Consider the following 27,735-nt stretch of genomic DNA (forward strand, 5'->3'; position numbering starts at 1 on the left):
GGGTAGTGTGTGGAGGGTTCTGTCCTGGGTGGTGGTGTGTGTAGGGCTCTGTGCTGGGTGGTGGTGTGTGGAGAGTTCTGTGTGCTGTGTGTGGAGGGTTCTGTGTGGGGTGGTGTGTGCAGGGTTCTGTCCTGGGGTGGTGTGTGGAGGGTTCTGTGTGGGGTGGTGTGTGGAGGATTCTGTGTGGGGTGGTGTGTGGAGGGTTCTGTGCTGGGGTGGTGTGTGGAGGGTTCTGTGCTGGGTGGTGTGTGGAGGGTTCTGTCCTGGAGTGGTGTGTGGAGGGTTCTGTGTGGGGTGGTGTGTGGAGGGTTCTGTCCTGGAGTGGTGTGTGGAGGGTTCTGTGTGGGGTGGTGTGTGGAGAGTTCTGTGTGGGGTGGTGTGTGCAGGGTTCTGTCCTGGGGTGGTGTGTGGAGGGTTCTGTGCTGGGTGGTGGTGTGTGGAGGGTTCTGTGTGGGGTGGTGTGTGGAGGATTCTGTGTGGGGTGGTGTGTGGAGGGTTCTGTGCTGGGGTGGTGTGTGGAGGGTTCTGTGTGGGGTGGTGTGTGGAGGGTTCTGTGTGGGGTGGTGTGTGGAGGGTTCTGTCCTGGGGTGGTGTGTGGAGGGTTCTGTGTGGGGTGGTGTGTGGAGGGTTCTGTGTGGGGTGGTGTGTGGAGGGTTCTGTCCTGGGGTGGTGTGTGGAGGATTCTGTGTGGGGTGGTGTGTGGAGGGTTCTGTCCTGGGGTGGTGTGTGGAGGGTTCTGTGTGGGGTGGTGTGTGGAGGGTTCTGTGTGGGGTGGTGTGTGGAGGGTTCTGTCCTGGGGTGGTGTGTGGAGAGTTCTGTGTGGGGTGGTGTGTGGAGGGTTCTGTCCTGGGGTGGTGTGTGGAGGGTTCTGTGTGGGGTGGTGTGTGGAGGGTTCTGTGTGGGGTGGTGTGTGGAGGGTTCTGTCCTGGGGTGGTGTGTGGAGGGTTCTGTGTGGGGTGGTGTGTGGAGGGTTCTGTGTGGGGTGGTGTGTGGAGGGTTCTGTCCTGGGTGGTGGTGTGTGGAGGGTTCTGTCCTGGGGTGGTGTGTGGAGGGTTCTGCCCTGGGGTGGTGTGTGGAGGGTTCTGTGTGGGGTGGTGTGTGGAGGGTTCTGTGTGGGGTCGTGTGTGGAGGGTTCTGCGTGGGGTGGTGTGTGGAGGGTTCTCTGCTGGGGTGGTGTGTGGAGGGTTCTGTCCTGGGGTGGTGTGTGGAGAGTTCTGTGTGGGGTGGTGTGTGGAGGGTTCTGTCCTGGGGTGGTGTGTGGAGGGTTCTGTGCTGGGTGGTGGTGTGTGGAGAGTTCTGTGTGGGGTGGTGTGTGGAGGGTTCTGTGTGGGGTGGTGTGTGGAGGGTTCTGTGCTGGGTGGTGGTGTGTGGAGAGTTCTGTGTGGGGTGGTGTGTGGAGGGTTCTGTGTGGGGTGGTGTGTGGAGGGTTCTGTGTGGGGAGGGTGATGGGGTCCAGGCGCCTGCGATTTGGGCAGACACCAGAAGCACTTGCAGTTTTATCCGAACCGCTATTCTCCCTCACGCTTCTGCTCTGTCAGGTGTGGAGCTGGGGGCTGGCTTTCTCTGGTTGTCTCTTTTCTCACTTGAGCTTTTTTTCTTTGCTATTAAGAGTTTCTTAGTTTGACAGAATCTCATTTTTTGGTTTTTGCTTGTTTCCTGTGATTTGGAGGTCCTAACCAGAACATCACTGTCTATACCCATACCCTCAAGTGGTTCCCTGTGTTTTTCTCTAGCAGTGTCAGCTTAAAGTCCTACATTAAGTTATGATCTATTTTAAGTTGAAATTGCTTTAATTATTTCTTTTATTTTTTGAGATTGTAACACAATTACAACACTTCCCTTTCATCCCTCCAAATCCTTGCATATATCCTTTCTTTCTCTCTTCAAATTTATGGCCTCTGTTTTCATTATTTGTTCATATATATGTAATATGTAATATATAATATACTAAATGAAAAAAAGAAATAAAAAGGAAAGGAAACATGACTGGTCCTAGGAATGGTGAATGAGAAAGTTTACTATAGGTATGTGGGAGCGCAAAGCCAGAGCCAGGGACATCTGGGAGAGTCCAGGGTGGACATGACCAGACTGAGCTGTGTCAAGTGAAGAGAGTGGGAGGGGGGGGGCGGGAGAAGACAGAGAGGTGGACCTGGTGCAATAGCTAGGAGGCCCAACGGTACAAAGAGAAAGAGTGAGCAGAATGGGTGGATTATATAGGGAAGAGCAACCCAGCATCCTGGCTGGAGAGTGCAGGGTAGAGGGTGAGTATGCCAGCCAGGAGGGCCCTGTAACAGGTAGGGACTGAGGGATGCAGGGAGAACCTGGCTGTCAGGTCCAATTCGGTATGTTAAATAGGCACCTCAGCCTTTGTCCCAGGTTTGAAACCCCACATACACATACATACAACCTGCTTGGTCTATGTAATGCTACTTGTGTGTATTTTTGCAGTGCTGACAATTTTGTATAGGAAAACCAATTGGTGTGCTCTTCCCTGGAGAAGACTGGTTCCCTCACTCCGCACTCCTCAGTTTCCCCATTCACGTGAGTGTGTCTGTTGCTGTCTTTGTTCATCTCATAATCAGGCAGCCAGGCTGGTGAGACTCCTGACGCTACCAGCAGAGACAGTCTCAAGCGAATGTTGTGGGGTATCCAACAGAGAAGACCACTAGGATGAGGGGTTAAAACAACAGAAAGTCTTTATTAACCAGTCAGTGACAACACTGGGTGTTTGGGATCCCAGTGTAGCCTGGAGCCTTTTTCAGGGTGAGCTTTTAAGCACAAAAACTTTATCCTGGCTTGACATACTTCAGTCAACAAGAACAGGTAGCCAGAGGCAGAACTCCACAAGCCAAAAAGCAAGGTTAGTACATTTAGAGACTTTCCCAGAACTCTAGACTTTGATGGATTCGATCTTTATTTTCATTTTGGCAGGTGATGCTGTCTCCGTGCTGAGTTTTATGGCTTGAATGATACTTCCATCATGGAGTCAGTTGTGAAAAGGTCTAGGGGGCCTGTTACATGAACTTCCTGATCCTCTGGCTCTTCGAATCTTTCTTCTCTTCTTCCACAATGACCCTTGGGCCTAAGTGGGAGCTGTATGGTAAAAGTATCCTTGAGCTGACTTTTTATTTTAAAAAAAAACAACAACTCAGTTTTCTGTTCTAGATTCAGGAGAAGAGGCAAGATGATGGTGTTCTGACTTCTGCTTCTCTGTCTCCATAGATGGTTCTTGCACTTAAAAATCCCTTTTATCTCCCACCTCTCCCTCAGTGACTCCTTCCCATGAGCACATAAATATATGGAATTGTTTCTTTCTTTTTTTTTTTTTTTTTTTCGAGACAGGGTTTCTCTGTGTAGTTTTGTGCCTTTCCTGGAACTCACTTTGGAGACCAGGCTGGCCTCGAACTCACAGAGATCCGCCTGGCTCTGCCTCCCGAGTGCTGGGATTAAAGGCGTGTGCCACCACCGCCCGGCTGTTTCTAATTTTTAAAGCTGGTGTATCACCCTCTGGATCTCTTCTTGCTTCTATTTCTTTGCATTAAGTTTGAAACAGAAAAGTTGAAAGGAGCCTTTTCTTCTAGTTAGTCTTTGATCCTCCCTCCCCCACTGTTAGCCTTCTGGCCTAGAACTCTCTTGAGACTGTGTTGGCCATAATCGTAGAGACTGTCTTTGTGCCAAACTCAATACTTTCTCATCCATCTTCACGTCAGCACTGTTTGATGCTATTGACATGTTCTTGCAATTTCCTCTTTCCTGTTAGATTTCTCATGTCAGAATGCCTGATAGAGATAACTTACAGGAGAAAGCATTTGACTTATGGTTTCAAGGGTTTGGTCCATGTTTTTTGATCCCATGGTGGCAGGTGTGTGATAATAGAAGGTTCTCTACCTCATAACAGAAAGAGAGCAAAGGAAGAGGGAGGTGTCCCTATAACCCCAAATGCATGGCCCTTGCGACATATTCCTTCAGTGAGGTGTTGTGGGATGTTTTGACTGCACTCTGACACTTCTGAGACTGCCAATGAAGTTTACCTTGAATCAGAGGGTCCCAAGACATATAGAGAGACACAGGAAATAGCAGGGAGGGGTTTAGAAAAATTTGCAGGCCCTTTTGGATTGTGGAAGGAGGGAGAGAGGAGGCCATTGGTTGCTTCTCTGCTGCTTCTCTGATCAATCAGGTTTTTACCCTGATATCTGACTCCCAAGTTGTATTTAATAATAAAACAATGTAAGTAATGGTGTTTCAGTGAGGCATAACTTACTAAAGCCTTCCCACACACTACCATTATCTGTAGATGAAGTGCTCAGTCATCAGCCCACGGGGACATTTCACATTCAAACTGTGACAGTGTTCATCATTCCTATGTAGGCTTTCTCTTACCTGTCTGACTCTTCCTACTTCTCTTAAATGTTGCTGTTTCCTAAGGTTTCACCTTCAGCTTGTTTTGACATAATATGCTGTACATGGCTGACCTTAGTCATGTTCAGCAATCTAATCTCTTCTTATATACAGAAGTTTGCCAAGGTCTAGCTAACTTCCATATTATGTCTGGGATTTAAACTCAGTGAGCATGTTAAAAATTCATCTGAATAATTCTTGGATTTCTTTATTCTCCAGTTCTTAGAATGATCACTCAAGAAGAGAAGGATTTTTTTTAACAAATTATTATTTTATTTTTTCTATTGTAATTTACATACAGCATTTCCCCTTTAACCCTTCCAAACCCTCCCATATACCCCTCTCCACAAGAGAAGCAGTCTTGCTGCTATTATTCATTACTGTGTCTCTAAAGTCTTCAACATTTTCAGGCACATATATGATTAGCAATATTAGTTAAATAAATGAATACACGCTGCTTCTCTCACCAACCTTTTATGAGTGGGGGTTCTCATGCACAGTGACCAGGATTTTGTATCACCTTTGTATTCTTTAATATGCATACCCTGTTGGTGTCCTATGTGGTCTGTATTCACCTATTCACCCATCTTTACAGTAAATTCCATCCTCCACATTCTCAATGACATTTCCAAGCCTCTATAATTTCCCTCATTTATATCCTCATTTCCCCTATGTATGTATGAGGATGATAATATGACCCATCTTAGAAGGCTGTTGTAAGGTCCAGAGAGATTATCCAACCATTTAATGATGTTACATTTTTCTTACTTGGTGACAACGATATCAGACGCATTATTTTTTGGTTATAATATTTGTAGGGGTTGTACCATCCCATTGTGTAGCAGTCTCCTCTGAAGCCGTACATTCCGTCCTCATTAGGACTCAGGAAGTCAACAAGATCCACAAGGTCCCTTTTCCCCTAGGGGCTGCTGAGGGGAGACTGAGATCCATGGAGCTGCCTGTAAGTCATGCAGAGTGTTCCAGGGCTCCAGCTTTCATGAGTGTCACCCACCCGGGGGTGACTTTAGGGGACGCAGCTGTCTTTGGATGTCTGTGCTCCTGTCAGCAGCCCCGTTAACTTGTTGTTTCACCGCGCTGGACTGTCGTTATGACTTTTGCCTGCCATTGGTTTTCTGTCTGGGGTGAGCAGGTGTTTGCTCACATCTCCTCAAGAGCAGTGTCACACAGCACCTCATAATGTCGATTTCCATAGTGTACCATTCCTGGAAACTTTTTTATGAATGAAAATGAATTTTTTACCTTGCCTTTCCCTGACTCCACCCTGAATATCACTATAGGCTCATGGAACTGTACAACTGGAGTGTTTCAAGGCATGTTTCCTTTGTTACTCCCTTTTGATGTGTAGCTGATTTCGGGTTTACCCACCGGGAGCCCTTTCACATCAACCTCTGTGTTCTCTGGCCATTTCCCTGCCAGTCTTGGATTCCCCTCAGTTTGACACAAGAAACTTGGGCTTACTTGGCATTTTTTGTGAGTCACAATTTGAACACATTTGTCAGAGAGCCTTTTCATGGGGAATGATGCTTAGAAATCAAATTCTACGATCTGGATAGAGTCACTACCGCTAGAAAGCCATTGCTGCTTCTAATGGTGTTTAACCCCGTATTTAAAGTGTTAAATACAGAATGCAGAGCTAGGAAATAGATCTGTTTTTGAAAACTTTGAGTTCATGCAGATATTTTCCAATCAACATTTTTTTTTTTTTTGGTATTTTTCATGCTTGGGGATATTTAGCATTCTGCACGAGCCTCCAAGCTATCTATTTTGTCCACTTTTCCCCAGTGGAAATGTAGCCTTTCCTCCTTTAAGAATTTATATAACCTGGCTATTGGCTTTCAGTTCGTTGTGTAAGGTGCAAACATTTCTTAGCCAGTCTTTCATTCACAATATCTGGCTTCAGCTCACCTGCCTGGGGACTTCTGAGAAGTACTCCTTGTTCACCTAGGTGAAAACACATGCATGTAGGATGAAGAAAACAGATCCCCTGATTTTAGGGTGTGCTTTGTGAGCCTTTCCCCAATTTCACCATTTGGCAAATCTTCAAAGTTTAATTTTTTTAACCTAAAATCTATATGACTAAAATGTTTCAGAGGTCAGACGCATATGGCATACAGAACTAAGTTATTGCTCTAGCAAGGAACCATCCTGAAATCAGAATACATAAAGGTTTTTGTAACGAAATATATGAATGTCCTCACTAATAGGATTCTGTAAAGACTATAGTTTCATATCTTATCACATTAGGGTTTCTGCCAAATGAAATGTGAAAAACAATTGGTTTTCAGATTTTGAAACTATGGATAAGAGATAGTGAACTTCTATAATTCTTTATAAGAAAAAGAAAGAAAAGAAATTAAACTAAGAATATGTATCTGGTGGCAGGGAGGGAGATGGGGAGGCATGATGTGACAGACACAAAGAATAAATAAAAAAAAGTTAAAAAAAGAAAACGTGTCTGACGTTCATCCTTTTTTTGGTGGGGGGAAGGGAGGAGAGAGCAAGCGAGAGGATGGACATGAGTCCTGTGGACACCCTGTTGTCTCTGTCTCTCAGTTCTCTTCCTGCTCCCTCCCTACAGCCAGGAGGAGGCTGAAATGGGGAGTCCCTCTGCTCACCTTTCAACCAGTATCCTTTTTACACTTGTTCAGAACTTGTTTGAAGTTAGAGCTGCTCATTATCCCTGTGAAAGCTAGAGGGGAAATCACAAATTATGCTAGCCTCTTCTCTGCCACTCATAGCAATTTGGGTAGGTAACATGTGTACAAAAATGACTATTTCTTCAGTATTTCCCAAAATTGCATATAAGTTTCCCCATCTTCCTTATTTCTTTTGGCTAATTAGGCTGTTAACCAAGTTTGTTTATCTTTTCTTTTAATTTTTTCAAATTTACATTTTAAAATTTATTCTGTGTGTGTCTGCACACACATGCCACTGTGTGAATGATGGGGTGAGAGGACAACTTGTGAGTATTGGGTTTCTCTTTCCACCATGTGGGTTCTGGGCAATGAACTCAGGTTTCAGGCTTGGTGACAAGGGCCTTTACCCATGAGCCATCTTACTCTTTCCCAATTCTTTGTTACATCGGTCATTTGTTTAAAAGTATACCTGCTGCACAGCTTTTCATAAGCATGAAATAAGGGGACGTGGGAAAGGCCTCAAGGGCCTGGTTAGTACAAAGCAGTGAGAAAACTAGCCCCTAGGAAAAGGCTTTCAAGCCAGAACACTTAACTATCCATCTAATGCTTAGGAAAACTAGTACAGGACAGTCCCCAAACCAGAGACCCAGTGGTTTTATAACAATGTGAGAGGTGGGATATTTTTTTCTGTTAAAAAATAGAGGGAAGATCTAAGTAAACAAAACATGGGTTGAAATATTGAATATGGACTGGAGAATAGTTCAGCTGTTAAGAGCACTGGCTGCTCTTCCAGAGGACCTGGGTTCAATTCCCAGCATCCACATGGCAGCTACAACTGTCTGTAACCCCAGTTCCAGGGGATCCAACACCATTTTCAGACATTCATGGTGCACAGGCATACATACAGGAAAACACCTATACACATGAAGCAAATCTTTAAAAATACAGAGTCATTTTAGCTGAGAAGCTTTGTAATTTATACATCATCAAGGCAGGACCATGAAATGATGTACTGGGTTCTAGAAAGTTGAGGACTGTGTCACCTTCTGATAGCATGGAGCATACACATTTAAAATTTATTGTTCTTATTGATTGCTTTGGACCTACTGTAGAGGCATGACTGGACCCGTTGTCTTTAGTGGTGGTAAATCTTCAAACTGTAAATAGAAACTATTTTTTTTATAAGAAACCAGACAAGCATTACCAAATCTAACAAACTGAGTAAGTTATCTGGAGGAGGCATTTTAATGATATTTTAAAAATTGATTCTAGTATGATGGAAAATTTTAAATTTCACTTTGTGGATTCTTCATTGATCATGTACAGAAATACAATTAATTTTTATACATTTCATTATGTACTATATCTTTGTTGAACTTCCTTATTGGCTCTAACACTGATGTGTGTTTTCTAGGAATATATACCATCATATCTGGGACTGGAGAAAGTTTTACTTCTCTCTTTCCAACTTAGATACGGTTTTCTTTTCTTGGTGAATTTCTTGTCAGTTTTCGTCTAAGGGAGGACATTCAATAACAATGTGAGAGTCCTCTGCTGTTGAGGATATTTCAGAAAATGAACAGCAGACTCTATGGTCAGAACATCAGTTGAATTAGAAACGAATGCAGGAGTTATAAACAGAACTTTCCTAAGTTTGGAAATGATATGACTCCTTTTTAAATGAAAAGCTAACACACTGCACCTCCTTCTGGCTTGGGGATTCCACTTTGGGTTGAAAAGTTGTAGTTTTCAGATCATCCCTTGACAGTGCCCTAAACAGCTGCACATTGTCCCCTCGGTATGCCAAGGTTAGCTTGGGTTTTAAATGATTCACTAGGGCACTGAAGCTTGTCTGGGTTCCGGAGCCTAAAGCTCCCCACTGCCCTCTTGTGACTCACTGTGTAGCTGTGGCTCTGGCTGCATCTTGCTGCTCAAGTGGTAATGGGACCCCGAGATTCCATTCTGAGAGTCACCAAACCCCATAAAAGAAATACCAATTACATGCCATGAACATGGGCCTATACTATGAACACGTGTTAGGAGGTATTTACCGGGATTGGCAAGATACAGATAAAATCAAAAGAATGGAGTCACTTTAAGATCTTGACCTCTCCCAGGCTTTCTAGTTCTCTTTTGCATAAACCCTGTCCCTATTGACTAGCCCATCCTGAATCAACTGGATTCACAAAAGCAATAGTTGTAAGAGGGGAAAGGCATGGCCCACAGCATCATTAGCATGTAGACCCATCTGATTTCCAACTTCAAGGAAGGATTCTATGTGACAAAGCACAGCAGCATCTTTGTGGCAAGATCATCTTTGGCAAGGTGAACCACCCTACTCAAGTCATTCACCAGGTCACCAAGCAAGTTCCTAGGTATAAGAGGGCACAGAGACCATCTTCCCTGCAGCCTGTGCTGATGTAGAATACACGCATGGAGTGAGGGAGGATGAAGAGGGTAGGGAAAGGGAGATGAGGAGAGAAGAGAGAGGAGGAAAGCAAATGATCATTTCTCCCAACCACAAGGCACGGCACTTAGGGATTCAAAGTTGTCCTGGGGGCTGGGAGATGGCTTCATGAGTAAGGGGCGTGCTCTGCAAGCATGTAAACCTAAGCTCAGATGCCTGACATGCTCAGTATGCCTGTAATCTCGGTGCTGGAAATGGGAGACTCACTGGCCAGCCAGTCCAGTCAAAACAATGAACCACAGGTTCAGTGAAGAGACCTTGTTTCAAAAAATATGGTGGAGAGTAATTGAGGAAGACAGACAGCATTGACCTCTGCCCTCCACATACGTGCATGTGCACATGCATTTGCACACACATACACATGCACTTGCACACACACATGCACACACTGTCTTTCACAGAAAGGAACATGAAGTGAAGTTGAGACAGCAGAGAGGGGAGGGGCCAGATCTCACAGTTCTTTTGAGGTCAAGTAACCCAAGGACCTCCAAGAAGGGCCTACCTTTGTAAGGTTCACAGTATCTCTCAATGGTGCCATGTGGGGGACCAGTCTTTAACACATGGACTTCAGTGCCTATAATCTGAACCATAGCAGCTCTCAAGACCATGAATTATGCCTGGAACAGCAGTCAGTTAATGGCATTTTTTGAACAAGTAATTATGGAGTTGCTGAAGGATAATGATATTTTTAATGTGACATTGTCTCATGACACCAAGTTTTCCAATTTGACTAGGAAATTGTTTTTGCTTTTTCTTTTGTTTTAAAATATGCTGATAAACTAGGGAATGGAATGCAGACTATTCATGGATACTTATAATTAAGTCGAGAGCTTCAAAGACCTCAACTGTTGAGGAAAAGTCCTAGCATTAGAACAGAGGGAAATCATTTACTGTGGCATTTTCAGGAGCCTGTTACTCAGTTCATGATGCAATCTCCTTTTGTGTTTCTCCTTACCTTCCTGTTGTACACAGCAGGATGCTTTCTGAATCCCTAACCATATACTAATCTCTACTTAGTTATTTATCATCAATCTCCAGCACCATTACTTCCCTAGAAACATGTTTTGTGACTTCATTTGCTCTGTGTCCAAAGTAAATGGGATTCATTTTTTTTATTTTAAGTGTTCTGCAAAATTGCAAGGAAACTTTATTCAAAAGCAATGGTACAGATCAGAAGTATGCTATGGAGAGTGACAGTGGACCACATGTGTGAGTATGTACTGTGGATGTTTTGGACTTCATTGTCTCTTACAGCCATCATACAGATAGAAACATAATAGATGGATATTACAGAGTTCGCTTTTATAATCTACACTTCACTGATGTTTTATCTGCTTTGAATATCCGTTGCTGGGATCCGGGTGAGTCCACATGTTTGTATATTGGATTCTTGTAGCTAGAGTTTTCCTGCCTGGCCCACAGTCAGGACAAATCTCTCTCACCTGCCAGTCCCACAGCACTCAGACCCGACCAAGTAAACACAGAGTCTTTATATTGGTTACAAACTGTATGGCCATGGCAGGCTTCTTGCTAACTGTTCTTACAGCTTAAATTAATCCATTTCCATTAATCTGTACCTTGCCATATGGCTCGTGGCTTACCGGCATCTTCACATGCTGTTTCTCATCGTGGCGGCTGGCAGTGTCTCTCTGACTCAGCCTTCCACTTCCCAGCTTTATTCTCCTCCTTGTCCCGCCTACACTTCCCGCCTAGCCAATGGTCAATCAGTGTTTTATTTATTGACTAATTAGCAACACATTTGCCATACAGAACATCCCACAGCAGATTCTTCTTGAAGTTCAACCATCATTTGCTTTGTTTCTTTCACAGTAAGACAAACTCTTGCCTGTGTTGCCAAGGTACCCAATGGTACCCACCATTCGCAAGGGCAGGAACTGGTGAAGAGATCACAAAGCATCCAAGTTGCTAAGGCAACAAGAGGAGGTAGAAACAGCAGGAGGAAAACAGAGGTGCTTATTTTCTGCCAATTCCCAGTACTTGCACTTGCTGATCCACTGGCCATCTCACCCCTGACTCATACTAGATGTGTCCCTGAACACTCTAGACTTGGTCTGATATTGAGAACTTCCTTCACTCCTCTCTGTTCACAAGAGTCTCGCTGCCACACCACTGCCTCTCCTCTTGTCCTTCCCCGACTGCAACTCTGCCCCTAGTTCAGTCCCATCCTTGTATCCAGTCACAAGGCTCTCCCACTCAAGTCCCAGCTCTGCTTCTGTCTGATGCTTTTGGGTATCTTGAGATAGCTCAGGAGAAGGAGCTGAGGAGGAGGCCGGTACTCTGGATCCTGCTGCTGTGGTCTATAGACGGTTGAGCTGTCAATGTGAATAAACACTGGACACAACCCATGATCACTTCCCTTTGGTTCAGCTGTGTCACACTGGAGTTTCACACAATGGAGGTTTTCAGGGAGGTCTTTGATAGGCACCGAGTCCTCCCTGCAGACGACAACTTAGAACATATGTCTTGAGCAGCCTGCAGGCTTCTGGCTACATGTTCTTGTTTTGTTTTGTTTTCTACTTTAAGATCTCCTTGTTCAATATACCTAAGGTGGCAGAGTTCAAACCTGAAAATACTAACTGTAGAGCACCAGAAGGAGATGCATTTGAGCTCATACTACATCCAAGATTTGTACACTTTAGTGGTGAAGATTGTATAGTAAGTGATTGTATTTCAGGGAAAGTTAAAAATACATACGTTGTTTTTGTTTAAAAGAAATCTCAGGGAATACACTCAGGTTGGAAGCACTGTGTGACCCGTTCCCAACTGCTGCAAGTTTCTGTTGTACTTGATGTGTCATTGTTTATTGTGTTATTCGTGGATGGGGAAAGGTTGGTGGCCTTGGAATCTGTGATTGACCCTTGATGCAGTTCTGGTCTGTTGAATATGCTTGCTTCATGCTGTGCTTTCCAGTTTGTTGACTTTAGCAGCTTGTAAGTCATCTGTTCCCCTGCCCCTCTGGACTCTGCACCTGCCAGTTTTACCGGAGCCTGGAGAAGCGCCTCAGATGCAAACAAGTGGAGGTTTCTGGAGGGCCTGCATCAGGGGCGGCTCGATCAGAAAATGAACTTTTGTCCTTTGTCTTGTAAACTCTGTCCTGTGCAGGGTGTTGATGTAGCCAAAGCAGAAAAGGCTGTAGGGATGTTGAGAATAAGCAGAGGCTCATTTCTTACTGTGAGGTTATTCACTTTACTACTGAAATGTCACACACATCCTCCAGTATAGAGGCACACAGGTGTGAGTATATATATGTGTGCACGTACGTATGTATGCATCCATATGTATATGTGTGATGGTATTATTTGTAGAGAAGACAGAGAGAGGGAGAGAAGGGAAGAGAAAAAGAGAAGGGGTAGAAGAGACCACAGAAGTGGTCATATTTGTTTTGGCTGGCCTGCACTAGATTACCGGACAAGGGATCCAGAAAGGTCCAGTGCTCGGGATGAACCCTTGCATGAAGGCAACATCATCACACTTAAACACTTGCTATCAAGTAAAATCTATTCTGTTTATCTAACACCCACAAGGAGGAAATGTCGTGATGAACCTTGTTGAAACATTTTTTTCCCTCTTTGTCTGGCTAACTTGACATAGTCAGTCAAACTTTGTCACCTCTGAGCAATTCAGTGTTCTATCTGCCTTGCTTGTTCTAGCTGTCAACTCTCTAAGCTTGGCCTTCAGAGGGAGGTTCTATTGGGCTTCATCTCCTTACATAACCACTATTGATGTCCTGCCAGCTATGGAGTGGAACAGGATGCCCGTGATTCAGGATATTTCACCAGTTAGTGTCAAGATGGACTTTGTTTTCATGCATATTTGACCTGTGTCTTTGGCCCATACAGTTGAGGGTATTGCTCTCTCTTAGATAATGGTGCTTCCAAGAGGCACACTCTGTACTTGCCCCAGTTTTGAGGGTCAAGGGAAAAGGTTCCAGAATTCAGAGTTTGCTCTTTGGAAAGGGATTTTTTTTGTATTGTTTGTTTGTTTTGCACAAAACTAAGTCTAGGTGTTTGGGTTAGTTGGAATTATATTTTAATTCATTTCTCTTGTAATAGTCATAAATATCAATTTTGTAAAATGATGATTGCTGCATTTGTTGTGACCACAAATTTCCAAATATTGTGTTTATTTACATATTAACTTACAATATTGTTATTGATTGACTTAAGGACCATATTATGAAATATAAAAGTGGATTTTTATCACTGATTATATTACTTGGAATCATATTATTATAAAACTTTAGTTCTCAATGTTTAATAATACACATGATTACTTTGACACACTCTTGGTATTTCCATCAGAAATATAACCTTAAGTGTCTTCTTTAGAACTGACATGAAGGTTGAAAGAAAACTTCAATACTTTTAGAAATTTGTGTTAAGCAATATTCTGTACATAATTATTGTTGGATTAATAACCTAGGTATTAGAAAGCAAGAGCCCATTTCTCTTAGTCGTGTTCATAAGTATAAGCACATTTTTGTATATTGTGTTCATATTCTCACATCTTATTAAGCTTTTCCCCTCAGTTTTTCACGTTGTTTGGGCATACTTCTGGATATTTCCTAAGGGATTTTAAGCAAGTTCTTTACGGAGATTCAGCATAAGGTGTAGGTTCCCTAGCTACTGTAAGTTCATATTTATTAGTTCCTCAATTTTAAGTGATCTTTAAACTTGTGAATAAAATTGTATTTATAGTTTTTAAAATGTGGAGCTGAGGATGCAGCTCATTTGGTAGAATGCTTACCTATCAGGCACAAAATCCTGGTTTCAACCCCAGCTAGCTCTACATGGACTAAGAATGCACATCTGCAATGCCATTACTTGGAGGTGTAGGCCAGAGGAGCAGAAGTTAAAGGTCATCTTTAGCTATATAAAGACCAGCCTGGGCTACATAAGACTTTGTCTAAACAAACAAACAAACAAACAAACAAAAACAAAACCTAAAAAATTTTTACTTATATTTTGCAGTAAAAGCAAAAATGAGCATTTTAGTTCCTATATTTAACATTCTGGTAAAGTGTGATATAGTCGTGCATGGTAAACAGAATCCTTTAAGAGTTCCCATTGTTCATTTTATACTTATATGCACAGCAATGAATCACCCCTCCCGGGAAGGAACCACATCTGTCAGTCACAATTCCTTGTCTGTCTGTACTCTCCCCACTGCGCATCTCCATGCTTATCTACCTGTCAGATCCAAGGGAAACTCCATTTCCCCAAATTCCAAAAGGTAGAAGGGACAAATGGCTGCCTATTAGCATACCTACCAAAACTCATGCTGGCTTCCAGACTTCCTCAGTATCATAAGTACCTGTTACACATTTCAAAGTCCACACTAGCCTCCTACCGTAAACTCGCCCAGCTCACAGACTTCCCTACCCTCAGGTACTCATTCTCCTTATAATACTGCTATTTTTGATATGCTCTCTCTCTGTCTCCCTCCTTCCCTCCCCCTCTCTTTCTTTCTATCTCCCTTCTTCCCTATCTCCAGCTCTCTCTGCTCTCCCACACTCGCCAACTCTCTCTCTCTCTCTCTCTCTCTCTCTCTCTCTCTCTCTCTCTCTCTCTCTCTCTCTTCCTGCTTCTCTCCTGGTCAGATCCAGCCTGCTGGCCATGTTCAGTCTACTGCTTTCTTTCTCTGCTCTGGACTCTTCCAGATGTCTTTGGATGTTCTCTCTTATATGTACAATTAAAACCTTCCCCTTCACCGTACCATGAGCAGCCATGCTGTGAGTTTATACACTACCTTTTACATGTCTCCGAATCTTGTGAGGATGGGTCTCTTAATCTGTACCCCCCAGGAGTCAGCATCATAATTTTGAGATTGATCCATACTGTTTGTGTATGAACAGTCTGAGCCTTCTCTTCGCAGATGGAGCCACCTGTTTGAACGATACACACTTCCTCTTCTGTCTTCCAAAGAGATCGGGGCTGTTTTTCCCCTTTACTCTTTACTTCGAAACCAAAGCTGGTACACCAATACCCCTGCGAAGCATCCCAGCACATCTCTCCGCAATCTGAATTGACTTGGAAAAAAAAAAGCCAACTCAGGTGTAGCTATATGTACTCCAACTTTAGGAAATTAGGACTATTTTTAGGATTCTTGTTAAAGACAAAGTTCACTGCATGAGGCATTTTAGTTACTTTTCATGATCTCCTATTTAGGCTTACGTCGTTGACTCATTCGGGCTTTATTCAACGACATTGCTCTACTTCCCTATTGCTGGGACAGACACTCTGCTAAGATCAACTTTCCCATCCATTCTGGTGAGGAAGATAGAGTAGCCATAGGCAAGAGAGGCTCAGTGTCAGGACCACCCTCTCTTCTTCCTCCCTCCCTCCTTCCCCCTCCCTCCCTCCCTTTCTCCCTCCCTCCCTCCCTCCATTCATGCATCAAGTATCATATTTTGGGTATATCTCAAATTGAATCCCAAGTATATGTCTTTTTAAGTAGTTAATGACTGTCATTATCTATAATTCATTTTTACATGTCTTTTTCTATAAAAAAAATCACAGGGAGCAAAATTTACAAGCCTTTAATATATATCATGTTTCAGAAATTCGTATTACCAGTGTAACTCAAGACCTTTCAGCATCTGCCCTATTACAGTACTTCACAAGTGGGCGTGCTCCCTTCCCCTGGTCATGGGCTGATCTTCCTCATTATGACTGCATGTGCCATTGAGTCTGTCTTATTTTGCCCTGCACTGTAGTTATATAGTCACGTTTCCCAGCAGGACAGTGGCCGTTCTTTTCCGCTTCTGACTCCAAGTCTCGCCCGTTGAGTGTTTATCCCTGATGAATGTGCAGTCTTGAAAATCGCTAGAATCAATGAACTTGAGGGTATATATATAGACAAGTCAAGAGCAACCAGTGAAGGACGTTATCAGAGTCACTGGGAACTTACTCAGGGGAACTATCTTCATCCATCACTTCAGAGTCTCCAAGAATTGACATCATGGAACTTAGAAAACCCCACACTATTCACGTCTCTTTATTTCTCCGTTAGCTTTCAAGGACTAAGATGTGAGGATGTGATTATTTCGGGACAAGGTCATCTCATGTGTGTATTTTGAATGTTTACTGATCTTTAAATGATAAAAATCACCAAGCCTAGAAGAAAAAAAAAATGACTCTGAGCAATTGTTACACAGTGTTGGATCCAAGAACAGGTCGGGCCATGGTGAGCTAAAAATTGCACTTCACTCAGGCACCTTCACACACAAGGCTAATAATGCCCTAGCCATGCGAGAAGCAGGAGGCTGGAGGTGTCTCTTTCCTGGAGCACTGGCCTCCCTGGAGCTGGCTGAGGGATGGCGTCTGCTCAGAGGCTGATGCAGACCGGCGAAGGATGACCTTTTTTTTTGTAGCTGATACATTCTAAATATCTTAAGGCTTCTTATTATTTGGAATAACGTCATCACTACTGATCCATGTTTTCTATCACTTTTCCAGCCTGATTTTGTTGGCTTTCCTAAGAGGCCCGGTCGTTGCTGCCCTGTTGAAAATTTCTACCTTGTCCATTTTCTTTTGAATAAGTTTGCTGTGAACATATGTTAGCATATTATAAATGTAAGCTTAAAATTTACGCAGAGCTTATTTTTTGACCCCCCTGCAAGCACTGTTTCTGGGTTTAGTGTCATCTCCATTGCCATGGCATAGATGATGAAGCAGGCTGAGGGGCAGGAGCTGCAGCTTGGCAGAAAAATGGCTCGGAGAGACTTCCATCTAAGACGGGGGCCTTGCAAGGGAGAGGAATGAGAGAGACATTTTGCTTACAGCCCAGATTCTATGGCTGAGCACTGACCTGCATGTGAGGCTCAGCCAGTGCCCTTGTTTGGAGCCCAGTGCCTCTGTTTGTCACTTGTGTGGTTAGTCATTACTGTAATGACAAGGATGTCATCGAATAATTCTCTGATAGCTTGTTGGGAATGGAGAGTGCCACTCTACTCCTATGTGCAGGGTCCCAGGGCACACTTTTATCTTGGCTTATAAATCTTCTGAACACACCTCTCACTGTACTCCCATCCTGACCGTGTGATTCTGTCCACAAGGCCACCCTAACTAGACACTCTCTCGGGATCCAGCTGTAGCCCTACAGAATACCCTGCAGAGGGGTCAATGCCCAGCACTATATAGACATCACCTCTGGTAAGGGTATAAAGGCAGCAGGTCACATGAGAGATCATGTCACGTATGGGGCTGTTGGACGTGTTCCCAAGCGAGACTGGGGTTGCTGTGTGTTCTGCTTGACTCTGTGCCTGCTGAATTGTATATTCCCCTGAGTGTGTCTATCTACACAAGAATCAGGCAGATGTTGAAGGGAATATCTCAATAATGACTCCCCTCTAAGGTAGGATAGAAGAAGAAAGTACCTTCTTTCCCACAACCTCCCTGACCAAGGACGTTTCTGCTTCTGCTCTGCTTAACCTCTAGTTAAACCAGATGGCCCTACCTCAGACCTCAAGGTCCTGAGTGACAGAGAATTCACAGAAGTCAAGACCAGTGGGGGAAAAGGACTTTGGGTTCCTAGAGGAGGTTATAGTGAGAAAAGAGGGCCTATGTGTAGAGAAGCTTGACTGAAGAGTCCTGGGCCCTGGCAGTGAGTGGGACTCCTGGGGGATCGTGTTCTTGTTCTTGGGGAAGGGATGCACATGGTCCCTTGTGGAGAAAAGCCTGGGGTTAAGGCTCTGAGGTCTTTGGGCAGGGGTAGAGGATACCTACATGATTTCTGGGTTCCTGGAAGTTGGGTCTCTCACTCACTCATTGTAAATTCAATTAGGAAACAGCAGCAGCAGCAGCAGCAGAGCAGCAGCAGCAGCAGCAGCAGCAGCAGCAACACTGCTTGGGAGCGGGGCAAAAAGATCCTGGACTCATCCAAAGCAGGAGGGACAGGATGGTTTGGCAGGTAAGTGTTGTCACCAAGCCAAAGCTGAGCTCAGTGGATTTCCTTCTGGCCTGAGTCTCCTTTCCTGGGTGTTGAATGCATGTTCAGGGACATGTCTAACCCTGCAGCATCTCAGATGTCTCAGATTGACAACCAGGGAAGATTACAGAGGGAAGGTATCCATCCATAGAATGAGCGACCACACAGGGTGCTATTCAGGTTCATGTTTTATTGCCCACAAACCCAGTTTGAGAGTTCACTGTGGCCATCTACAGGACAAACGACTTCCAGGAAGGGTGGTAACTGAATTTGAAAATGCAAAAAAAAAAAAAAAATGTTGAGGGTCCTGCTTTTCTTTTCCAAACTTACCCCACCCCACCCCCACCAGCCACGGACTTGTGTCAGGTTATGGGGATGCTCCTGGGCTGGTTGCTCATCTCTTCTGACTGTACTCCTTTAGCCGAAGCTCCTTCCTTTTGATTTTGCCCGTGACAGTTTTGGGCAATTCTGCAACAAACTCCACCTGGTAGAGAAGAAAGTCATCCTGACTTAGGGCTGGCTGCGGTTCCCTTCCCGTTCCCACACCCTGCTTCACCCCACCTCCCTCCACAGGCTGACACCTGAGGTGACCTCCACGGCCTCCACCGAGTCTTGCAGGTTTCTCCTGATTGCCGAAGGAAGGTGTAGTCATGTAACTTGCTTTGACCCACAAACTGAGTGGAAGTGGAATGTGTCCTCTCCAGTCAGAAGATTTGGGAACCAGTCACTAAAATCTCTATCTCTTACAGGACAAGGCAGGTGCCTCTGTGGCTACCCCATCCCAGGATGAGGGATGTGGGGCAGAGGTTATAGAAGACTCATGCTAGACATGAACAGGAGACCTTCACTGCTATCAACCTCCATTGTTTGGGGGTCCTGTAACCCTCTCTGATGGGAAGTAAGGTCTTCTGATCTCTGTAAAGGAGCCTAGACCAATGTAGCAGGCTGGTGTTGCTGTCACATATACTTTTGAATTCCAACACTCCTCTTACTGAGTGCAACCTCAGGCAACTTGAGCCTCAGCTTCGTCCCTAAAAAACATGCGTGCACGCTCTTGGACTGTGGATAGGCTTCAGTAACAGTGCACTGGGGCTAGAGCCTGGCACGGAAGTAAGTATTCTAGTACACGATACTCGTTAGCCCTGCAGCCTCCTGGCATGTGCACCTTGGTAAACGTGTGGATGGTGCAGGAACGTACTGCAGCGGAAGAAAACGATGGCTTTCTGACAGGTATGTCTCCATTTTAAAGCTGCAGGGCAGTATAGGCAGAGTCCCTCACAGCTTGCTTTTTCTCCTTCTGTACTGATAAGGTATTTTATGTCAAAAATAAAAAAATCTGAAACTGGACATGATGGTACATGCCTGTGATCCTGACACTCAGAAGACTGAGGCAGGGGGATTGTAAATTTGAGGCCAGTCTGTCTACATAATGAGTTCCAGGCCAGTTACACCAAGAGACACTGTCTCAAAAATAAAACAAAGACAAAAACATAATGTAGCAGAATGTTAAGTAAAACAATGAAAAAACTTTACCACCTGTTTAAATTACGGGACAATTTTCAATTTTGTGACTAAACAATTTCAGTATTGTTGGATATTTTTTGCATGCTGCACATGGCACTTGAAACATATGTAACAAAATAAGCATCTCAAAATACATTATATATTCTAAGAATAAATATCTTGTTTCCTTTTGTTAGCTTTATGTATGTTATTGGGGTTGAAAAATAGGGTTTATTTCTTACTATGAATCACATTAAAAAGTCTGAAAAGTATCCACTTTGATTTCTTCTTAAATTTTACAGGATAATAAATAACATTTGATTTCTTCTTAAATTTTACAGGATAATAACATTAAAAATACATTTTTAGGTGCTTTCCTGATCTTTTTCTTTTGGTTAATGTGCACCAGGGCGGAGAGTCCCCAAGAAACAAAACCTTTCGGCTGACTGAGCTGTCTCCCCAACCCACCATTGCTGCCCTCTGAGGGGTGGAGCAGTAGTCACTTGGAGCCCAGGAACGGCTGAAGTCACCAGCCGGGTCCGTCAAGCCTGGCTCACCTTTCTGGGGTACTTATACGGTGCTGTCACTGACTTCACATGCTGCTGCAGCTCTTTGGCAAGCTGTTCCTGATTGTGCAGCAGAAACTCTGGGGTCAGGACAATAAATGCCTTCACCACCTGCAGAATGGGAGTGGAGGTTCAGATGCATGCCATCTCGCAGAGCTTGCTAAACAATGTTTATTGAATGGACAAATCCACTGTAGGCTTGAGTTGATGCTTGAGACTAGGGGTTACATGGAAAAGGAGAGGGCCAGGTTCAAATCTGTGCCCTCCCCATTTCCACTACATGCCTTGGAAAAACACCTGGCCTCTCCTCACCTTAATTTCCCTCTCTGTGAAATGGGTACAATAGGAGCACATTCTTCACAGGGTTTTTTTTTTTTTTAAAGATTCCATGAGAACACGAAGTATATATGAAACACATGACCTGCATAAATTTGTTATTACTATTATCACCATTATTAATATCAATATGTATTTACTGTGTACACTGTTCTGTATCTTGAACTCAATGGGCAATAATAATTAAAATAATAAATTAAAACAGCAATGATTGTTATTAAAATGTTGTGATAATTTATTTTACACTATTAGTTATATCCCCACTTACTTGCAGAAGTCCTGGTACACAGAAGTGTTCAATAGATATTGTTGAGCCAATGAATGCATGTTCTGGAGCTTGCATTCGTGAGTGAGTGTGTGTGTGTGTGTGTGTGTGTGTGTGTGTGTGTGTGTGTGTGTGTTACTGTAACTTCTCTGCAATGAGGGATTGTTATCAGTAATTGTAAGCCAAAATAAACCCTTTCTTCCCTTGGTTGTTTTTTGTCAGAATATTTTATCATAGCAACAAAAAGGAAACTAACTAAAGGACCTATTGAGTTAATTGGGAGGCAGGGAGCTTGCCTTTTAAATGCACTGCACTGCTTTCTGACCTCAGACAAGCTACTTAGACTCCCCGCGCCTTTCTTCCCTGTAATGAGAATGTGAGATCAGACCTTGGGGTACTGGGTTTTGATTTACTTAATTTTTTGCCACATCTCCAACCTCAGACTATTGGGTTTCCTGAGGATGAAATGATTTGGCACAGGGCAGCTCTTTCAACATCAACCTTTATTCAGTCGCTGAGGCCACAGTGCCCCCTGGTGACCACCATGTGTAAGTGCACGCGCACACCAGCGGCTGGACTTCCATCCTAGGTTTCCAGTTTACGCTAAGGCCTTGAAAGTGTCCCTACCCCTCCCGTCTCTCCAGCCCTTTCACAGGACAAGGGCTTCTGTGTCCTCCTTACCTCTCCTCGATTCAGGTCCGGGCTGCTCACCACGGCCGACTCTGCCACCGCCGGATGCTCCGCCAAGGCGTTCTCCACTTCTGCAGGCCCAATGCGGTACCTGGAGAAACAACTGTTCTGAGAAGACGCCAGGGCTGCAGAGAACCAAGCTTGAAACCTTGTACTTCGAGGGTCACATGGCCACTTGACACCGAGGGTGGAGGTCATAGACAGCCAAAGACTCCAGACTAGTATTATGGACCGCCCAAATGAAGTATTTAGTATTAAAACTACCGGGCTCCTGCAGGTGTTCCTGGGGATGGCTCACTTTGTGCTCCTGGAGAGGGAGGTGGCAGAGTGATAGTTCCTTGAGGAGCTCTGGATGTTTGGCCCAAGCAGCTTCCCTCGGCCCCAGAGCCCTCGAGATCCTCACATCGTGTCCCAGCAAAGGCCGTGTCCTAGTCCCTCATCTCGGTGTGCTGTTTTATCTTTTAGTTCTTTGCTCTTCCCTTTCTTTTCTTTCTTCCTTTCCTGGTACTAGGGATTGAACCTAGGCCCCCACACGTGGAAGGGTATCCCCGATCCACCTTTACAAATTTGAGATAGATAGGATTTTAGTAAGTTACCCGGGCTGGCCTTGAGATCACTCTGTTGCCCAGGCAGCCTTGGACTTAGGATCCTTTTGCCTCAGCCCTCTTGAGTACCTGGAATTATAGGCCTGGGTTACTACACTCTTGGCTCCTCCTCCTAACTATGTAATGTTTTACTCCCATGAACGTCATTTTAATTAAATCTTTTGGGTGCAGGGGTGTGGAGGCATCCAAACACTGAGGTATTAGGATATCCTAGACATGGCTCTGTTCAGAGTCAGGCTGAGGGTCCCATCACTAAGGCATGAAGGAATGTCAGGGAGGCAGAGTGCCAGGAAGCATTTGAGGGTGCCGAGAGCCAGCCCAGGGCCAGCCACACCTACCCAGAAGCGTTGATGACGTCATCACTCCTGCCCAAGAACCAGAAGTAGCCATCTTCATCAACGGTTGCCCTGTCCCCGCTGTTGTAAAAGTCCCCACACTCCACCTCAGCTGTCTTCTCTGGGCTATTCTGTAAAGAGAACCAAGTGGTTTTGTTGAAGGGAGTGAACTTAGAGTTGATGAGCTTGGGGTCCTGTCTGGGTTTGAATTCTGCACCTGGCACTGGACAAGTCCACACACTGTGGGCTGCAGCTCCATCCATGAGGCGCCATTCAGCTCGTGTTTAAATAACAGCATCTTACTTTTGTGGGACTCTCCATCAGAACAGAGTTTCCATTCTCGTGAGAACCCTGGTTTTATTCAGCTTAGCATGTGCAGTGCTGGGACAGCTGAGAAGGATCAGCAGCCATGGTGAGTGAATCCCCTTTGCCAAGTGCTATCTAATCTGATCCTCACATGAGGCAGGTGCTTCATAATGCAAGCTTTCCTATGATAATACAGAACAATGTAAAGTAAGAAGAATAATAAGAATAAGAAACAATACCAAGAAATCCAATATGCCCTTTATCTGGTTTCTTCCAATGGTAATGTCTTGCAAAGCTATTGTTCAATATTCCAATCAGGATGTGGACATTGATCCAGTCTCTGGTCTCTCTCAGATTTCCTGCAGTTTACTCGCCATCACCAGGAGACCCTTCATAAGGCTTTTGTAAGTACGCTCCCCTCCCCCTGCTCCATCTTTCTCCCTTCACCAGCTCCGATCCCCTGACAACAACTCATCTATAGGGTTTTTTTTGTCATCGACACATAATAACTGAATGTATGTATGAGCTACAAGGTCATAACTCAACACACATATAATGCATAAAGATCAAATATGGAAAAACAACTAAATTAAAAAATTCACCAGAAGGTTTAAAAGCATATTAAAACAGGCAGAAAGAGCCAGGGAACTGAAAATACAGCACTGAAAAAAAAATAAGGTAGCAAAGTGACCAGAGCCTAAGGGACTTGTAGGACATATCAAAGCCACCGAAGGTGTGCTTCCAGAGCCTCGGAAGAAGGGGGAGGGATGGGGTGGTGTTTAACACATAACGGCAGAAAACGCTTCCAAACTCGAGGTAAGTGAAGCAAGCAGTGTCACATGATCTCACAGATATGGATTTTCTGAAACAAGCCAATTCACAAAGTTGGAAAGGGACTGAGAGGTAACCAGATCCTGGGGGTGAGGGGCAGGCTGGGGTACTCCTGTGCTATGAGCACAGAGTTTCTGTTTCAGGTATAGATTTTCTGGAGACAAATGATGTGAGGGTTTCATCCTGTCACAAATTCTTTTAATGCCATTGATGTGCGCCTTTGAAAATGGAGGAGTGAATTTTATAGTCTATTTTACTTCAAAATAAACAAACAAACAAACAAACAACAAACCAGGTCTCAATGGAGGAGTCCTTAACCATGGCCTCCAGGGGGCACTGCTTTATGTAATAGTTACCAAAACAAGTACGTGACTCTTAGCCTTAATTCTCAGAAAGAAAACTCTAACAGGGAGAAAAGAAAAACTAAAGCACACACATATGATATGATATTATATATATATGTAGGTTTGGGAATCATGGATGTGCACGTATGTGTGATTCTCAAAACTGCCTGTTGGAATAACTTAAGATTTATAAAAACACCCATGGGAACGCCCCTTGAGGCTGTGGCGTGAAGGCGTGAAGTCATAGCATCAGGTGAAGAATGGTTGGAGAAAACACATGGAGTCTGAGGTGAATTTCAGTCTGGTCACCCTTCCATAGTCTGTCTTGGAGCCTAAGAATTTCCTCTTGGGGATCACTTCTAACCAGGATGGCCAGAGTTTGTTTGATCAGGAACTTCAGCAGGTTTTCTTATGGCTCAACCCAGCTTCCTGCAGTCCCCAATTTCTCACTTAGGGTATGACACCTAAAAGATGCAGACCCTAGACTGCTCTGTTCATTAGGACATGCAACACTTCCAACTTTCCCTCAGCAAAGGGACAACTGGGCTTATCGGAGGCCCAGTCTCGTGACCCTGGAAGCCATCTTCCTCTCTCCTCCTCATTTAGCTCTTAAATTCCAAGTGGGCTAGGACAGAAAGGTCTGTGACAATGTACCGAGAGCTTAGCATGTAGTTAGAATGGTTAGAGTGTCTTTAGGTTGGAATGAAGAGAAGATGACTTGAAGAAGTCTCAGGGTGCAGAATGACCTCTACGCATCATTGAGGCAGGGTAGGGTGGGATGCCTTTACCTCATATTCCACAAAGAGGCCTAGAGGCCTGGTGGGCTTGATCCTGATGCCAAGGTATCCTTCAGTGTTGGGCGGGAGGATGTTGCCTTTCTCGTCAATGATCTGGAACAAGAAGTCCCCACAATGAGAGACTCGCTTAGCCCTGTGTACCACTGATTGGCTCACCACAAGACACTAACAGGATAAATGGGAACAACTCATGAAGGAACTGGCAGAAAAGAGAATAAAACTGTCAAATTCTTTGAAATTAGTAAATATGGAGCCTGAGACCGGGTGCGCTTTGTTTTGTGGAAATCTAGATATTATAGCTGTGTCTTCAAACTGGAAGACAGTGTAACCTGAGGGCATTATTTATTATTCTTCCTCATGCACCACATGCCATGTATCTCTCTGCCAGGTGGGCTGCATCAGTATCCACAGTAATGCACGTCTCACCTGAAGCTTCCACAGGAAATCAGGGGAAAACAGGAGGCAGGGAGCAGGGTGACTAGGGTGGGGGTGTGGCTGGTTCTACTCCCTGCTGTCACACATGGCTCCAACCCCAGTTGAGCTATGAAGTACTCTTCATCAGCACCCTAAGATGAGACCTGGATGTCGAAGGGTAATATGGCCTTCCCAATGGATCCTCTCTTGACTTTCATTTCCCGGAAGACAGCACAGCCTATCCCCTGTTCACAAAAGAAGACCAAGGTTGACCAAAGCAGGGTTACATACATGACCTCTAATAGAGGCCATTTATTAAGAATAGAATTTAGGCTATTGGTTTTGATATAGGCATTGACTCAACTCTATTCAATGGATACTTGTTATTCCCAGCATGGGCTAGATCTGTACTACATGTAGGGTTGATAGACTCTAGTGATTGAGGGAAAGATAGGAACAAAGGGGGTAAGCCTGAGGCTGTGGCACATCAGGTGGAGTGTGGAATACCTACCAGGGATGTGTCAGTTTGCACAGGAAGTCTGTGAGTCTGTTGACCATACATATCCACCTAGTTATTGGATAGTGATGGGAATCCTGCTTCGGCAACTTGGGGATAGGTTGAGATGGTTTAGATTTTTATGCCATTCTCTCTGCCAGTATCCCTCGACCTCATCTGTTTTCCCAGTGAATTCTATTTCTCCATGTAATTCTTTGTCATTCTCTCTATTTTGAGTGTTTTACAGTAAGTACTCTGGTTTCCTCCTCTATCAAAAGGGGACAAAGGACACGCTTATTTCTTACTGAGCTTGAAAACTCCCCTCCCCCTTTTCTTGGTTTTTTGAGATAAAGTCTTTCTATTGTGCCTGCATGGGCTTGGAACTCACTATGTAGAGAGTTCTAACTGGCTTTGAACTTGTGGTCTTCTGCTTAGCTGCTTAAGTGACAGGCTATGGGCATACACAGTACAAATGACTCTATTGGGGAACTTTTTTACACAGTATAAGGTACATACCAAACATTCAATGAAAGACTACTACTAAGTATTATTATTCAGATCCCAAGAAGAGTCCATAGAACATTCTTTTCCTGGGGTATTTTCTCCATATAGTACTTTTGTGCAGTTCAAGTTCACAAGCATTATGACTATTGTTTGTCTGTATGTTTCCCTCAGTAGATAGCAAGAATCCCCACAGGAGAGTCTGTCCATTCACTTATGTACACACACACCTAGCATCTGTTGCAATACACAATGACCAGAGTAACTTTGGTGTGAACTATTGGCTTAGCATTGTGGCCAAAACTTAATGTATGATGATTTGTCCATTATAATAATATCTATTTCAGAAAGCAGAATGTTAACACTCAGAAAGATTGACCCGGAGGCCTATGTATGGTCTTGATGTTTATAATGGACAGGGCTGAGCTCTGGGTAAAGAAGCTCTTCACATCAGCTGTTCCATTGCTCTTACTGTAGGTCAGTGAAGCCATTGCTGTCACTGTAGGTGAGGGAGACAGGCCATCGCTGTCACTGTAGATGGGAGAGGGAGGCCATCACCTCACTGTAGGTGAGTGAGGGAGGCATGAGTGAATGAAGAATGTGGTGTGCTTGGAGGAAAACAGCACCATCTATGCAAAGGGACTGGAGTCACCAGTGAGGCATGCTGTTCTCACCTACCCTTCTCCTTGTCTCTGTGTAAGCTATGAGCCATTCAACAACAGGTCCAGAGTCATAACAAATTTTCAGATTGGAAGCAAATCAACTCACTGATTCGTTTGTTTTGGTTAAAAACAGCAGACAAGTATGTGAACAATATCTAAAATACTCAACGTTTTATGGGGCCAGAAATAGCAGACATTCCTTTATTAGCTCAAGGGGTCCTGGGAAGTGGCTCCATCCGGCCATTAGTCATTAATGGTAAATGTGTTTGAATAACAGACTAACGAAGTCCTTGAGGTTCACAAGGTGCATGATAGTGTAAATGCCCTGACTGTCTTCTAGCTCAGTCACAATCTGGGATATCATTAAGTGTGTGTGTGTGTGTGTGTGTGTGTGTGTGTGTGTGTGTGTGTGTGTGCAGGAGTGTGTGCATATTTGCATATGGCATATACAGAAAGGCTTTGCTTCCTCATCTACTACCGCTACAATCTCATAATTTAACCTGCATTGTCCTTCTCAACACCCAGACATGAACTTTGAAAGCCAGCTCCCAACCACCTCTTTGTGTAGCTGCTCTAGGATATGAGGGTGGAATTGGCAGGATCTGCTGATGGT

The 27,735-nt window shown here is 44.2% G+C and overlaps 1 protein-coding gene across 2 annotated transcripts in view; it reads right to left on the reverse strand.

The window, feature by feature from the left end:
- Positions 1-18,399: 18,399 nt before the first annotated feature.
- Positions 18,400-27,735, reverse strand: part of Acsm1 (acyl-CoA synthetase medium chain family member 1) — a 30,646-nt gene continuing 21,310 nt past the window's right edge. For both annotated transcript variants that reach the window (XM_052763302.1, XM_052763301.1), the window contains 6 exons: positions 25,628-25,708; positions 25,041-25,142; positions 22,775-22,902; positions 21,823-21,922; positions 20,532-20,651; positions 18,400-18,955 (listed from right to left, as the gene is read on the reverse strand). In XM_052763302.1, the coding sequence (XP_052619262.1) occupies positions 18,866-18,955; positions 20,532-20,651; positions 21,823-21,922; positions 22,775-22,902; positions 25,041-25,142; positions 25,628-25,708 (621 nt within the window). In that variant the 3' untranslated portion in view covers positions 18,400-18,865. The remainder of the gene's footprint in view (positions 18,956-20,531; positions 20,652-21,822; positions 21,923-22,774; positions 22,903-25,040; positions 25,143-25,627; positions 25,709-27,735) is intronic.

Source organism: Peromyscus californicus, unplaced genomic scaffold, assembly GCF_007827085.1.
Source record: "Peromyscus californicus insignis strain IS unplaced genomic scaffold, ASM782708v3 Scaffold_4__1_contigs__length_199733344, whole genome shotgun sequence".
Taxonomy (NCBI): Eukaryota; Metazoa; Chordata; class Mammalia; order Rodentia; family Cricetidae; genus Peromyscus; species Peromyscus californicus.